Here is a 15207-nt window from a genome sequence, read left to right as displayed (position 1 = left end):
TATCCTTGTGGAGACTCTCCATAGGCGTAATGGTTTTTCTACTGTACAGACCGTATATTCTATTGCCCTACACCAACCCTACCCCTAAACCTACCCCTCACAGGAGACTTTCTGCTATTTCAGATTTTCAATACACTCCATTCTGTGTGATTTATAAGCGTTTTGAAAAGTGGAGACATGGGGTAATGTCCTGAAAAGTCACCTTCTCCTTGTAATACCTGTCATACCTTTGTCATTATACAAATTTATGTCCTCATTTGTCACAAAAATGCGCACACACACACTCTCTCTCTCACACACACACACACACACACACACACACACAGCTGTACGACACGAAGCCTACCGTTGAGCAGCGTTTAGCTAATGTGCTTGACACTACTGATCTAGTAACGGATAATGTTGGTTGAAGCTTGTCAAAGTGGACAGGACAGTCAGATTTGGTTGTGAAGTTGTAGCTGAGATTTTAGATTTTGCACATTCTAAAACCAAATGAAAATCATATTTATTACTATTACCATGTAATTTTATTTATCTCTGGTCAAACGTTGTTTTGTAATATTGGCCCCCAAGCTAGGTAATTTGAGTATCTCTGCCTTACAGCTACTCAAATAATGTCATATTTGCTCAGATACACCAAATCGGCTGATCAGCTCTTCCATATTTTCCACAAAAGCAGTGGATTGGTTATGTTGACTCTTATATGGATAGTTCACCCAAAAATGTACTCGCCCTCAGGCCATCCAATATGTAGGTGACTATTTTGTCTTTAGTAGAACAGTAATGAGGATTTTTAGCTGAGACTGTGGTCCTTGGTGATTCATAAAATACAAGACAGAGGGTACTGGCATTTTGAGAGTCTAAAAAAGCACATCAGGCAACACAAAATTAACTCCCGATGATATATTGAGGTCTTATGAAGAAACGGAACATTATTTTCAACATTATTACCTGTAATCCAGAGCCTCAAACAAACTGGGAAATCTGATTATTTTATACGAAATGGTTCTTTCTGATAGTTTGTTTCAAATGAACTGGTTCATTTCACTAGTTTGTTTACATTATCACGCGATATCACGGATACGCAGTTATATTATTAAAGCACCCAGTAATGATGACACATGCATGTTTTACAAACTTGTCTTAATCAACTCACCTTTTTACATAAACCATGAGAAACCATAAAAACGTTCATTCAAAATGTGTTGGGTTCATGCATGAGCATATCAGCAGCTCATCTGTCTTCAGTCCGAGTCAAACTTTTTTCTCAGTTCGGTGGCTGCTGGATGAAATTACATAAAATAAAAATTTTTGGGTGAACTATCCTTTAAACGCTGGGTTCCAGTTCATCCTTGCATGTGCCTTTATGGATTTCACACACCGATATCAGCAGAGAAGCTGTTTCTGTGCTTATGTCTGTGTGTGTGTGTGTGTGTGTGTGTGTGTGTGCAGCGTGTCCGTCAGGTCCTGGAGGAGTGTGTGGAGGTCTGGACCGCTGTGAGGGTGAAGGCACACGTCTGGGAAACGGAGACTGTGTTTGTGACCCGGGATACTCTGGGGTCCTGTGTCAGGACTGTGCCCACGGATACTACAGAGAAACTAGCTCCAACCACACACAGCCACCCTGCTCAGGTAACCATTCTCAGGAGCCTACGGGAAACACGATGCAGAAACATCTGATCACTAGTTTGAATGTGTGATGTGTATATAACATATGTTGCATATTTTATTCCATAACTTTATTCCACTTTGACTAGAACGAGACTCATATTCAACTGAAATGCAAGTTTAAAGAAGCATTGCGCAAATAAACAAATGCATAGAAAGAGAGTTGTTGCAGAAGAATCAGTGCTAAAAATCTGCTGCAGCGATGAAATGTATTCGAAGAAAGAAAGAAATGAATGTCGTAAATGTTATCAAGCGCTGAACCACAGTTGACCTGCTCAGTGAACATCATTCTCATATGAGGATATTGACTGTTCAAATGTCTGTCTGTTTTATGCAGCTTGCCATCATTCCTGTAAAAAGTGCACAGGTCCACAGAACAACAAGTGTCTGGACTGTAAGCCTGGATGGATCCTTCACAGCAATAAGTGTGTAGGTGAGTTCAAAAGCACTTCTACAGAAATACAAACTCATTTGGAAAGTGGTTTGAACAAAAGTCATATTTGTAAAAACTGGCGTCTCCTGGGTTTTTCCTACTCAAACTGATTTAGAGCAATCCATGAAACATCTTTAGTTAATGATTCACATTTATGTTGTTCCAAACCCATACAAGCTTCTGTGTGGAACACAAATGGAGATTTACGAAACAAGCACACAGTGACCAGAGGCTGTCAATGCTTCACATAGAACTATTATGAAGGACTGCATGATTGATCAGAATTATTGGGCTGCCCCGACTAAAGATGTTTCATTCATTTAAGCCATTAGTTGACTAATCACATGTTTATTTTAATTTAATTACTTAAAAATATGTCATTATTTGTTAATAAACTAGTGATTTCTGAGTCAGAGTCGGCTGGAAATATGAAGTTAACGTTGCTGACTTGCCGTATCCGCAAGTGCAGTGGATGCTCATTTTTGTGACGTGTTCCAGTTCACAGAGACCGAGACGGCAGAAAGCGCAGGCTGTTTGTTTTCTTTAATTTACAAAAGCACAACATTTTGTTGATATTGTGAGTGCATGCAAATAAAAGTAGAACCTTTACAGTTTCGTATGGTGTATTATTCTTATCTGCATAAGCAAAAATGACGGTGTAAAAACTGGCGTCTCCTGGGTTTTTCCTACTCAAACTGATTTAGAGCAATCCATGAAACATCTTTAGTTAATGATTCACATTTATGTTGTTCCAAACCCATACAAGCTTCTGTGTGGAACACAAATGGAGATTTACGAAACAAGCACACAGTGACCAGAGGCTGTCAAGGCTTCACATAGAACTATTATGAAGGACTGCATGATTGATCAGAATTATTGGGCTGCCCCGACTAAAGATTTTTCATTCATTTAAGCCATTAGTTGACTAATCACATGTTTATTTTAATTTAATTACTTAAAAATATGTCATTATTTGTTAATAAACTAGTGATTTCTGAGTCAGAGTCAGCTGGAAATATTAAGTTAACGTTGCTGACTTGCCGTCTCCGCAAGTGCAGTGGATGCTCATTTTTGTGACGTGTTCCCGTTCACAGAGACCGAGACGGCAGAAAGCGCAGGCTGTTTGTTTTCTTTAATTTACAAAAGCACAACGTTTTGTTGATATTGTGAGTGCATGCAAATAAAAGTAGAACCTTTACAGTTTCGTATGGTGTATTATTCTTATCTGCATAAGCAAAAATGACGGTCTATTTTAAGTTATTTCCACTGTTATTAGCACAAACAATTGGATGTTGAGCTATGGTATTCTTAAGATTGGTGCTGTCCTTCAAGAGGGTAGTCATAGTACTTCCCCAGGCATCGAATTCCTTGTTCTTCAATAGTTGAAATAGCTGGATCAAACCTGGATGACTTTCTTTTCAGGAAAATAAAAGATATTTTAAATAATGAACATTGACACCCATTAACTTCCACTGTATGGACAAAAATGACATTTCTAAAAGTATCTTATTTTATAGTTTGGAATGACTTAAGGGTGAGTAAATTATGACAATGTTTTGGGTGAACTAACATTACAATTCATAAATGTCATTAAGGTTGAACTGAATTAACATTGGCTTGTATTAAAATCAAATGATTGACCTTGAGAAACAGTCACATGGGTTTTTCTTTGCATGTAGGGTGAATCACGTGACTTTGATTTGGCGAACGTTTTCATATATTACAAATGTCAAGCAGTTTGAAGAAACAGTGAAGTGATTACGGTAAACCACATTCTGATGTGATCTTTGATAATTTTTTATGATGTCAGGACATTTGTATCACCTTGACATTTTGACTGTATGCATCACACAAATTAATTTAAATTCAAAAAGTAAAGTCAATGTATTTATGAATTGCATTTTTTAAGCATGCCATCATTGACCCATTGATCATCAGTGTGAATGTTGACTATGTAGGTAAGTTGGTACACATTTAGTGTACTAAAACTACTCATGTAGCCAGTTCAAAAGGTTTGCATGACAAAGCCCCATCTGTCATCAGCATCTGACTCTGCCAGTACAGGAATGTCATCATACACGGGTAAAGCATCAGTTACACACCTGATGCACATTCTGTGCTCTTCATTTAGCACTGCTAAAACGCCTGTGTTCCTGTGTCAGTCAGGAAGTGAAAAAGAGAGGAACGAGTATGAAATTGTCCATTATATTTTGACTGAGAGTACTTGAAGGAAGCTCTTGATTTTCCTTACTAAATAGGGTGATTTATGCCCATTTCGATGCCGCCAGTCTCAGAAACTGTTCTACTGTGTGTTCACCCAGAAAGACATGCTGTGTAACCTCCTCAGTTTGTGTCCTCACAGCGGGTCCAGAGAAGGCTTTGTTTGAAGACATGACGGATGATGAGGTGCTCGTGCTCCAGCAGATGTTCTTCGGCGTGGTGACCTGCTCTCTCGCTACTCTAGCCGCCAAAGGAGACATGGTCTTCACGGCCATCTTCATCGGAGGAGTGGCTGCCATGGCAGGATACTGGCTCTCAGAGAAGGGTGACCGCGTGCTGTATGGCATTCTTAAAGTACGCTAATGAACTGGACGCTGATGGACTCCCGACAGGGTGATGCCACTGAAACATGAAGCTCTGGGTCTGGTGAGCGCCGTGGCTCTGGAAATGCATGTCAATCAGGGATGTTTTGCACTGTGGGCCGGAGTGGCAGTGCTGTTTAAAGCTCTGTGGATAATGATGATGATGATGGGCTCATTTTTCAACAGTTCAGCTGCTGCTGTATTTACGAGACTCACATGGTTAGTAATGGACATGTTTGGCCAAACCCCAAGAGACGTACTGTATGCAACTCATTCGGGCAGAGGTACTGTACATACTGGCATGGACATATTGGCATTTATGCACATTTATACATGGATACTGTGTTCATTTTTAAAATCTGTCCCAATGCATAAAACAATTTATTAAAGATTTCGGAAGTGACAGAAAGGACGCTCCAAAAGTCGTTGTTTGAAACGCTCTCACATGGCAACATTCCCAAATGCATGAATGCAGCACTGTCACAGAAGACGTCTCTCAAACCAGCACTGTGTATGTGTGTGAAAGTAGTGGCTTGAATATGTATGGCAAATCAGTTTCAACAGGGTTCCCACACTCTTTGATCAATGCATTAACACTAGATAAGGGTTTCTTTTTATATTAGTCTTTTTGATTTAGACCAGTTTGTGAGCTCATTCAGCAGACTCTATCTAACTATCTCCCGGCAGTGTCTACCGAGCACATCTAGAAAATGTATATTGGTTATAGAGATTTCCATGACTTATAAGATTATATTCAATATCATCACCAGGAATACACTGGAAACCACCATTTTAAAACTAGCAAATTTTTCCAGGTTTTCTCTGGCTGTGGGGACCCTGTTTTAAATATGCAACCGGTAGAATGCAGTAATGAATGTGATTTACCGTTTAACTGAGTGCACTTTACCTGCAGATTCGACACGTGTGACCTTCCAGTCATTTCTTTGACAGATGTTTTTAGTTTCAGCACATGTGGCTTTAATGCATTGATCATATCATGTCTGCTTGCTTCACCTCCTGCTTTAGATGAAAATGCGTAAATGTGTCATCATGGCTTCTATTTATTTTGTTTGTCATATTATTTGTCCAATGTGAATATGCCCTAAAACGACCGACAGTTGAGAAGTGGGCATGATTTCTGCCAGCCTTAATGTGAATTACATTTAGAGTTGGTAGCGTGGAGGACATTTATGATTTCTTTAAAAACCCATTTAATTGACCTGTGTTGCTAATTTATAACCGGTGACACAGGACTCTACTATAGAAACCGCTTGAACTATTTTATATGCACACTGTTTGACATTATGAACTCCATGCCAGAGAAGAGGAAGCTTCCTTTCACGACATGAAATCAGAATTGTGATCGATTCATCAGCGCACGTATTAAATTCTCAGAAAATATTACAAAAGAGTTTCTCAAATCAGTGTCATTTCACACTGACTTTAAAAGCTCTCACTCCTTTTTTTAAACAAATCCAAAGCATGTACAAAAGATAAAAAGTTAATTTATTTTTACACAACTTGAACAAACATGATGAAACATTTAGAACATCTCATGCTTCAGGAGACAGACAGCAGCTGATCTCTGATGAGTTCACTGGTACACTGATTCACATTCGCTACTGCAGACATTATGATTTATTAAAACATCCTGGAGTGCAACTAAAATCAGATTCCTAATTGCTCCTGGTTTTTCCAGAGCCAGGCGTGATAGTCGTTGAGCTTGTGGTCGCCTGGAGTGACCTGCAGGACACACACACACACACATCAACCCGCTGCATGTGACTGTCGCTGCTCATGTGTTGTCCTGTAGTGTTTGTACCTCTCTCCACTCCTCCACGCAGAAGATACGGTACGAATCGTTGCCGTATTTGCCAATGCCATGGAGCTCGATGGGATACCGCCACGATTTACTCACATACTCATCTGACGAACAAGATAATGTCACAGCATCATGAGACGTCCACTGCACCAAATAACAATCTCAACTAATTTTATATCAGCAGTATAATAATTCAGAATATATATATATATATATAGATATAGTGACTGTGATATGTATCGTCTACCACTACATGAAAGCACTACAGTCGTTAAGATGATTTTTAGCTGAAGGTATGGTTTTTGGTGTTTCAGAGTAAATGGGTGTAAATGGGTGCTGTAACTTAGTCAAAAAATCTGGTACAGGCAGCACAGAATTAACCACGTGGCTCCTGACGATATATTGAGGTCTTATGAAGTGAAACCATCAGTCTGTGCAAGAAACTGAACATTATTTACGCCATTATTACCTGTAATCCAGAGCCTCAGTCGCATGATGACATACGCGTGAAGGTGAGCTCACGCTGTTGTTTACTTCATAAGACCTCAATATATATCGCCAGGAGCTGCAGGCATTAATTTCGCGTTTTCTGTACTAGCTTTTTTGACTCCCAAAGCGATGGCACCCACCATTATATCAATCACCATGTTTTCAGCTAAAAATTCCTTTACTGTTCTAATGAAGAGGGTGAGTAAATAACTAAATTATTCATTTTTGGGTGAACTAACACTTTAAAAACATCCTTGATGAAATCTGCTGTATTAGTGGCACGCACCGGAGAAGCGGATGAGTGTTTTGGCGCGGAGCGTGCTGAGACCCAGCGGCTGCAGCAGGAGAGCCAGCGGCCTCCAGTCACTCGCTCGCGTCACCTCTGCGCTTGGATAGCGCTGGAAAAACTCCCACAGCGCAGGGATCGCCATCTTACCTGCTCATACGGGTGAGGAAACAAAGACCAGCACATCACAAGTCTTCTGTGACAGTACAGATGTTACAGATGTGCTGACATACCGCTGGTCCGGTTGAGGAAGATTGTGGCCACCAGGAGCTTCCAGGGCTCGTGAAACAGCGTCTCCTGCACCAGATTGTAGGGTGAGCGCGGCGGAGTCCACTTTCGGAAGGCCTTGCGCTTCGGGGGACTCAGAGCTGAGGAGGAAAGCTTTTAAACTCAGCGCCATCGAGTGGTAGAGATGTGCTCACCTAACCAGACATGCTGTGATAACGAACCGTGTGTCCGCACCTAGAGTTAAAGTGCTGGAGGATGCTTTACGAACACAGCCAGTCAGAACCAAGCGGCAACCTCCCGCTCTCTCTCGTGAAGCCAACACGGAAGTGACTTAAACCGTAATTCATCGACTGGCCGCTAGAGGCTGGCTGCAAAAGGGAGTCAATCCCATAGACTCCCCATGTTAAAATGCCCAACTTTACAGCAGAAAAAAACATGTTTACAGCCTGGTTCAAAAAATTATTTTGGTCTATATAGCTAATTTTGCCCTTCATGACAACTGTGAGGGGGGTGAATTTTTTTATAACTCATCCGTTTAAATTATATTAAGCCTTAAATTTCTGCATAATTAAGGGTGTGGCCACTTGAGTGACAGGTGGATTGCCGCTGCTGTCACCACTGTCGAGCAAGGTGGGCGTGGCTTCAGCAACCAGCTCCCGCCTCTGCCCATTTTCGATTATCCGGGAGTGACGCGCTGCCAAGATGGCGACGGCCGGCTCCACCCACTTTGCCAGCTTCAAAAACGCTCTTCGGAAACCTACGGGTGACGTCACGGACACTACGTCCATGTTTTTATACAGTCTATGGTCAGAACATATTCAGGTTTTTACGCTTATGCAGAGCAGGATTTTGGGTCACTGTACGAGTGCGACACTGCAGAAATACAAACTAAGCGACTGATGACATTTGAAAATTAAAATTATTATACCTGCTTAAGACCAACTCATGGTCACAGCAGTCTGCTTGTTCAATTTCAAAAAAAAAAATTGCATGTTTGGCGTATCAATAACTTTCATCGCATCACGCCTGGTTAGTTCACGGTATCACTCCATAAAACCCGTCTCATACCGTCATCCCTTCCACTGAAGTATGGACTCGTTTTCCGCTTCTCTGCTAATAACTTCAACCCTGAAAAGAAAAAGATCACAGAGCTTTTGAAAATGGTCTTGGACAAAAACATTATTCCCACGCTCAAAAACCATTTAAAAGTTTTACTTGATTAAATGTCTTGAATAGTACGACAATTAGTTAAACGAGGAACTAGATCACATTTCAGTTTAGTACTTCGTGAACCTAAACCTCACTAAACACCTATGAATTCCTAAAGTCAGTCAACGTGACACGACGTTTCCAACCTACTTTATTGCCAAAGGTGAAATATTTGCTAGTGAAACAAGACATTCACTGAAAAAGTGAAAATGAAAAAGATCTATCCAGAAATGGGAAAGTCATTTCAGAGGCACTGATGAATCGCTCATGACTGACAGCAGGGTTTCTGCAGCTAGATCGAAGACTTTTTTCAAGATAATGAATTAATTGAAGGAATGCTCTCTAAATGTCAATGTATTAGCAACACTTCACATTTCGCAAATACAACTTCCAACTGTCCTCCATTACATTTTAATTCATAATTATTGGATCCCACTGGAAAAAAGTGCTGTTCTTCTTGTCTTGTTTTCCGGTGCACATGTCTAAAGATTCTTAAATCAAGATCTATTTACTTAAGAAGCAAAATAACAAGATTAGAAGTCGTTTTCTGAAAAATTTATCAAAATGAAGTGATCAAGAACAAATATCTGCCAATCGGCTTCATTCAAAGGGAAAACAAGTGCTCATTCCTCACTGACAGATGTTCTTGTTTTGAAGCATAGATTCACTTATTTCTGTTCACTTTTTCAAGAATTTATGATTTAAGCGCTTACATAATGGAAGGGAGAGTTTAGCCTTTTAAGGCCTTATAAAGCCCACGGAAAGCCTGATTAGGAGCGTGTGTTATGGAGGTCAACGGCTTGGAAAGGAAGCTGTGGGTTCAACACACGCTCATCTCAGTGGTGAGGAGAAGCACTCACGGCTGTCTGTGTTTCTAGACGGTGACACACATCCCACGAGTGTCAGGCTCCTGTGGTTCTGCTCTCGTCCTCCTGCCGTCTCGGATGGGTTTTGTTGCTGCAGCAGTCTTACGACTGAATCTTCATCTAGAGCCGGCTGTGATTGATCGGCTGGACTCGCTCTGCCCGCCTCTCTCCTCTCCTCCTGGTGGTCTGTGCTTCTCGTCGTCCCCACACTCGGAGCAGAGGCTTCCGTCGGGCTGGACTTCACCTTCTGTTTTCTTCTCTTCTGAGGCATTTCCCTGCGCTCATCAGTGTTAACCCTGTTGAAAAAAACAGCATATACTGGTTAGGTGTGCTTTGACGCTGGGATGCTGGTTTAAGCTGGTCCTTTGCTGGTTTATGCAAAGGACCAGCTTAAACCAGCATCCCAGCGTCAAAACATACCTAACCAGCATATGCTGTTTTTTCAACAGGGAAATGTCACCCTGCAGATTACCCAATGGAAAATTGACTTAGGGAAATACTGTGCAGAGTAAGTGAGTGATGCTCGTTTAGCGGGGCGGTTGCTAAGGTCTTCTGAGTAGAGCCCGACCGATATACAGTTTTGCCGATATTATCGGCCGATATGAGCCTGTCGCCGATATATCGGTACCCCATCTGCGCAACTGGAGTTTAAAACTGGTTAGTGTCTTCTGCTAGTAATCAAAGCATTACAAAACTATCTGAACTGATAAATAACAGATTGGAGATTAAAATAATAGCAGATTGGTCTCATTTTAAATGAATAATAAAAACTGAGATGATAAATTTACTTAAGCCAGATTTTAAATGTTACTATAGTAAAATAAATATTCAAACCACGTGTGTTACAACTAACACCCCGTTACTTTGTGCATCGCACTCGTCGCAAGTTTATTGTTAAATTGTTAAAAGCCCTTACATATCTCTGTCACCATTATAAGTGTTTGATCACCACATTTGAGCGATCATTGCAAAAAATGTGTTTGTGTGTATATATTCTGTTTATGTATATACTGTATGCTATATATAGTACCAGTCAAATGTGTGGACACACGAACGGGAAAGTGTCCAAACTTCTGACTGGTACTGTACTAAAATATACACAAAGAATATCGGCCGATATATCGGTATCTGCCTTTTTTTACTCCCTAATATCGTATCGGTATCGGCTCCGAAACCCATATCGGTCGGGCTCTACTTCTGAGTGTCTATTATTGCGTTGCTAGGTGACTGCTGTGATGTGCTCGCTGGTTGCTAGGTGTTGCCAGGTTGTTTTGGTGGTTGCTGAATGATTGCGGACTGGTCCAAATCAAAAGGGCTCCACTTGTTTTTATTAAAAGAAATTGGGAGTGTTAATATATTGTAAATAATTCACAATTAATTTAGCATTCAAATGAAGTTGATATTTGAAGCCAGGGCTGCCCAGTGCTGTTCCTGGAGGCTTCAGATGGAGCCCTGGTCAGGTGCCGCTGAAGATCTTCATGCAGCGGCTCCTGATGAGGGCTGGAGCCCAGCTGTGCAGGAAGAGCCCTGGTCAGGTGCCGCTGAAGATCTTCATGCAGCGGCTCCTGATGAGGGCTGGAGCCCAGCTGTGCAGGAAGAGCCCTGGTCAGGTGCCGCTGAAGATCTTCATGCAGCGGCTCCTGATGAGGGCTGGAGCCCAGCTGTGCAGGAAGAGCCCTGGTCAGGTGCCGCTGAAGATCTTCATGCAGCGGCTCCTGATGAGGGCTGGAGCCCAGCTGTGCAGGAAGAGCCCTGGTCAGGTGCCGCTGAAGATCTTCATGCAGCGGCTCCTGATGAGGGCTGGAGCCCAGCTGTGCAGGAAGAGCCCTGGTCAGGTGCCGCTGAAGATCTTCATGCAGCGGCTCCTGATGAGGGCTGGAGCCCAGCTGTGCAGGAAGAGCCCTGGTCAGGTGCCGCTGAAGATCTTCATGCAGCGGCTCCTGATGAGGGCTGGAGCCCAGCTGTGCAGGAAGAGCCCTGGTCAGGTGCCGCTGAAGATCTTCATGCAGCGGCTCCTGATGAGGGCTGGAGCCCAGCTGTGCAGGAAGAGCCCTGGTCAGGTGCCGCTGAAGATCTTCATGCAGCGGCTCCTGATGAGGGCTGGAGCCCAGCTGTGCAGGAAGAGCCCTGGTCAGGTGCCGCTGAAGATCTTCATGCAGCGGCTCCTGATGAGGGCTGGAGCCCAGCTGTGCAGGAAGAGCCCTGGTCAGGTGCCGCTGAAGATCTTCATGCAGCGGCTCCTGATGAGGGCTGGAGCCCAGCTGTGCAGGAAGAGCCCTGGTCAGGTGCCGCTGAAGATCTTCATGCAGCGGCTCCTGATGAGGGCTGGAGCCCAGCTGTGCAGGAAGAGCCCTGGTCAGGTGCCGCTGAAGATCTTCATGCAGCGGCTCCTGATGAGGGCTGGAGCCCAGCTGTGCAGGAAGAGCCCTGGTCAGGTGCCGCTGAAGATCTTCATGCAGCGGCTCCTGATGAGGGCTGGAGCCCAGCTGTGCAGGAAGAGCCCTGGTCAGGTGCCGCTGAAGATCTTCATGCAGCGGCTCCTGATGAGGGCTGGAGCCCAGCTGTGCAGGAAGAGCCCTGGTCAGGTGCCGCTGAAGATCTTCATGCAGCGGCTCCTGATGAGGGCTGGAGCCCAGCTGTGCAGGAAGAGCCCTGGTCAGGTGCCGCTGAAGATCTTCATGCAGCGGCTCCTGATGAGGGCTGGAGCCCAGCTGTGCAGGAAGAGCCCTGGTCAGGTGCCGCTGAAGATCTTCATGCAGCGGCTCCTGATGAGGGCTGGAGCCCAGCTGTGCAGGAAGAGCCCTGGTCAGGTGCCGCTGAAGATCTTCATGCAGCGGCTCCTGATGAGGGCTGGAGCCCAGCTGTGCAGGAAGAGCCCTGGTCAGGTGCCGCTGAAGATCTTCATGCAGCGGCTCCTGATGAGGGCTGGAGCCCAGCTGTGCAGGAAGAGCCCTGGTCAGGTGCCGCTGAAGATCTTCATGCAGCGGCTCCTGATGAGGGCTGGAGCCCAGCTGTGCAGGAAGAGCCCTGGTCAGGTGCCGCTGAAGATCTTCATGCAGCGGCTCCTGATGAGGGCTGGAGCCCAGCTGTGCAGGAAGAGCCCTGGTCAGGTGCCGCTGAAGATCTTCATGCAGCGGCTCCTGATGAGGGCTGGAGCCCAGCTGTGCAGGAAGAGCCCTGGTCAGGTGCCGCTGAAGATCTTCATGCAGCGGCTCCTGATGAGGGCTGGAGCCCAGCTGTGCAGGAAGAGCCCTGGTCAGCCTGTGGTTTCTGTAATGGGACATCACGGAGACGACGTATGTTATAGAGTGTTTGCTCATCTGCAATACGATAGAAGACGTCTGTAAGATGTGTGTATGTAAACTGTCAGATGAAGCGATGTTCACCAGCTGTCTTGCAGACGTACCTGTGCTCTCAGGTCCTGTGAAAGCGCCAGTGCCCGCTGCAGAGATGCACTGCGCTCGGGCTCGCTCAGCTCTCCACACACACACAGCAGACCACACCAGCTGTGACCTGTCCGACAACACAGCACTCCCGTGACCGCGGCTCCATTCAGACCATCCCGAAGCAGCGAGGTTCGTTCGGTTCTTTGGAGCCGGTTCTCAGGAAGTGACCGGTCGAGCCGGTTCAGAAGTCGAACAGAATCGAGCTGTAGTTCCGGGTCCGGGTAGCACACGTGACTTATTTGAATCGTTCACTGATACAACGTTACTGCTGGATGACGCCAGGAACCGATGAATCGGCTTGTTGAACCGGTTCAATGAGCCGATCTGTCCGAAAAGAGCCGGTTCGCGGAGATGAGTCGGACAGCGGCGGCGGAAGCTGAGCTCGGGACTCAGACGTGTGCTCTGCTCTGGCGACACCTAGTGCTGCGGCGGAGAACAACGCTGGATCCGCTCCTTTCCAAACAATTCAATATTACAACATTAAACACCAGCGACGATCCATGCAGTAGAACTGTGAATAATCAGCACTGTTTGCCCAGTAACACTTTCATTTAGAAAGAGAAGTGTATATTACCCCGATAGCACAGGTACATCTCGGAGACGTCTGCATTACATCTGCTAGACGTATCTTTAGACTGTTTGCTCATCTGCAGTACGACTATAGGACGTTTCCTATCAGATGTCAAATACACGTATAGAAGATGTCTTCAAGACGTTTATGATTTAGAATGCATGTAAAACTGAAAGACTTAGAGACGTCTATCAGATGTTTGTACACAGCAGATGCTTTCCAGACGAAGAGATCTTTAACAGACCTCTCGCAGACGTGCATGTGCTATCTGGGTATTGTCCACTAAATAGTATTGTCCTTTATTTAACCAGGTAAAACCTTTCTGAGATTAAAAACCTCCTTTACAGAAGTGACCTGCCACTACATTATCAAAAACAAAACAAAACACAGTATCAAAACCCATTTACAAACATTTACAAGTTGACTCTTCCTTTAACAGTATATGCCGAAAAGCTTGTTTTCCAAATCCAGTTTGTTCAGATGGAAGGGAAAAACTATACAAGTCCTGTGAGCGCAGAGAATGAGCTCCAGAAGCGTTGAGCTGGGTGAGAGAACGGAGAGGGAGAGGTCAGCAAAAGTGGGACATCAGAAAGAACATGACTGATTATAATGGGTGGTCTTGAAATGTTGTAATAACAGTAGCTTGAATATCCACATTTGATTAGTCAGATGTAAATCATATGGGCGTGGTTACCACTCAAATGCTGGAAGGTCTGAGAAAGTGCCGTACAGAAAGCCTATTAAAATTGTTAAGGTTTCATTTCTAAAACAAACAGTAAATCACTCTGCAATATAATGTGTATGACATGCGTTCATGTGATCATTCAATTTTATGCAATGATGTGCAAGTTTCTTCTTTCTATTTATTTTTTAAATATTAAGTTTTGTTACTGTCCCAGTTTACCTGAACATGTTAGATAAATTGGGACAGTAGCATTCAGCTAAAGTGGGACATCCTATAAATTAAAAGGTAATTAATTGCTCAATGTGAGAAATTGTTTTGTTTAACAGAAAATGTCACAAAGTGTAGGCAGAAGACAGGCAAAGAAAAAATAAGAATAGAAATTTGTGAATATTACCTTTTTGTGCGTAAAATGTGCCTTTAAACAAACACATGCCTGCTCTCAAGGACTGGCATAAATGGCAGAAACTAATCTTCTTTTTGCCTCAAATGAAAAGCAGAGTTTATTTCTGTAACAGAACCCCAGCTTCAATTTAAATTTGGTTCTTAATTGATTAACGTGAGATTTAAAAGATGAGCCATCAATTAAGCATAAAACCAAGATATTTATATTCTATATAATCTGCAGCAATTTTTTTTTTAAGTGGTTGTAATTGGTCAGGGTCAGCTGACTTATTGAATAGTGTAAGAGCTTTTTTTAATCTGACAAGTAGAAAATAGTTTAAAACTAAAATTAAGAGCCATTAAATGCCTTCCTCTATTTTCCATATCATTATTCATATCTATAATGTTAGGTACCTTAAATGATGATCCTACAGCAACAAAATGTTAAGACAATGCAGCATCTCTCCTATATCTGAGATTTTGATGGTATTGCTCATTATACGGTTGTGCTGTGTTGTTTCCTAAAACCTGACTGATTGTG

The 15207-nt window shown here is 43.4% G+C and overlaps 3 protein-coding genes across 4 annotated transcripts in view; 2 read left to right on the top strand and 1 right to left on the bottom strand.

The window, feature by feature from the left end:
• The window catches only part of LOC107565411 (uncharacterized), a 17781-nt gene extending 13996 nt beyond the window's left edge, over positions 1 to 3785 (top strand). The window contains exons 17-19 of the mRNA XM_016250645.1: positions 1394 to 1632; positions 2006 to 2101; positions 3781 to 3785. Coding sequence (XP_016106131.1) covers positions 1394 to 1632; positions 2006 to 2101; positions 3781 to 3785 — 340 coding nt within the window. The remainder of the gene's footprint in view (positions 1 to 1393; positions 1633 to 2005; positions 2102 to 3780) is intronic.
• Positions 3786 to 6201: 2416 nt separating this feature from the next.
• Positions 6202 to 13258, bottom strand: mbd4 (methyl-CpG binding domain protein 4). 2 transcript variants are annotated; one of them, XM_016250631.1, is made up of 8 exons: positions 12990 to 13258; positions 10037 to 10044; positions 9578 to 9877; positions 8577 to 8636; positions 7514 to 7648; positions 7281 to 7430; positions 6506 to 6609; positions 6202 to 6426 (listed from the first exon to the last, which is right to left on the bottom strand). In XM_016250631.1, the coding sequence occupies exons 3-8, from the start codon at positions 9852 to 9854 to the stop codon at positions 6352 to 6354; spliced, it is 801 nt and encodes a 266-aa protein (XP_016106117.1). In that variant the 5' UTR covers positions 9855 to 9877; positions 10037 to 10044; positions 12990 to 13258; the 3' UTR covers positions 6202 to 6351. The 2 variants fall into 2 exon arrangements, with proteins under 2 accessions (XP_016106117.1, XP_016106116.1); XM_016250630.1 differs by lacking the exon at positions 10037 to 10044 and having other exon boundaries at positions 9578 to 9879; positions 12990 to 13257.
• Positions 10993 to 13766, top strand: LOC107565399 (uncharacterized). Its single transcript, XM_016250628.1, has 2 exons — positions 10993 to 12908; positions 13690 to 13766. The coding sequence occupies exons 1-2, from the start codon at positions 11062 to 11064 to the stop codon at positions 13691 to 13693; spliced, it is 1851 nt and encodes a 616-aa protein (XP_016106114.1). The 5' UTR covers positions 10993 to 11061; the 3' UTR covers positions 13694 to 13766.
• Positions 13767 to 15207: the final 1441 nt, after the last annotated feature.

This window comes from Sinocyclocheilus grahami, unplaced genomic scaffold (genome assembly GCF_001515645.1).
Source record: "Sinocyclocheilus grahami isolate Dianchi unplaced genomic scaffold, SAMN03320097.WGS_v1.1 scaffold1000.1, whole genome shotgun sequence".
NCBI classification, from domain to species: Eukaryota; Metazoa; Chordata; class Actinopteri; order Cypriniformes; family Cyprinidae; genus Sinocyclocheilus; species Sinocyclocheilus grahami.
This window is presented reverse-complemented; position numbering and strand designations above follow the sequence as displayed.

Excerpts from the sequence above, each read along its gene's own strand:
- mbd4 (XM_016250631.1), bottom strand. The coding sequence starts at position 9,854 with ATGCCTCAGAAGAGAAGAAAACAGAAGGTGAAGTCCAGCCCGACGGAA. Across the intron at positions 8,637-9,577 it reads GTCTAGAAACACAGACAGCC|GGTTGAAGTTATTAGCAGAG; the intron begins GTGAGTGCTTCT and ends TTTTCTTTTCAG. Across the intron at positions 6,610-7,280 it reads AACACTCATCCGCTTCTCCG|ATGAGTATGTGAGTAAATCG; the intron begins GTGCGTGCCACT and ends CTTGTTCGTCAG.
- LOC107565399 (XM_016250628.1), top strand. The coding sequence starts at position 11,062 with ATGCAGCGGCTCCTGATGAGGGCTGGAGCCCAGCTGTGCAGGAAGAGC.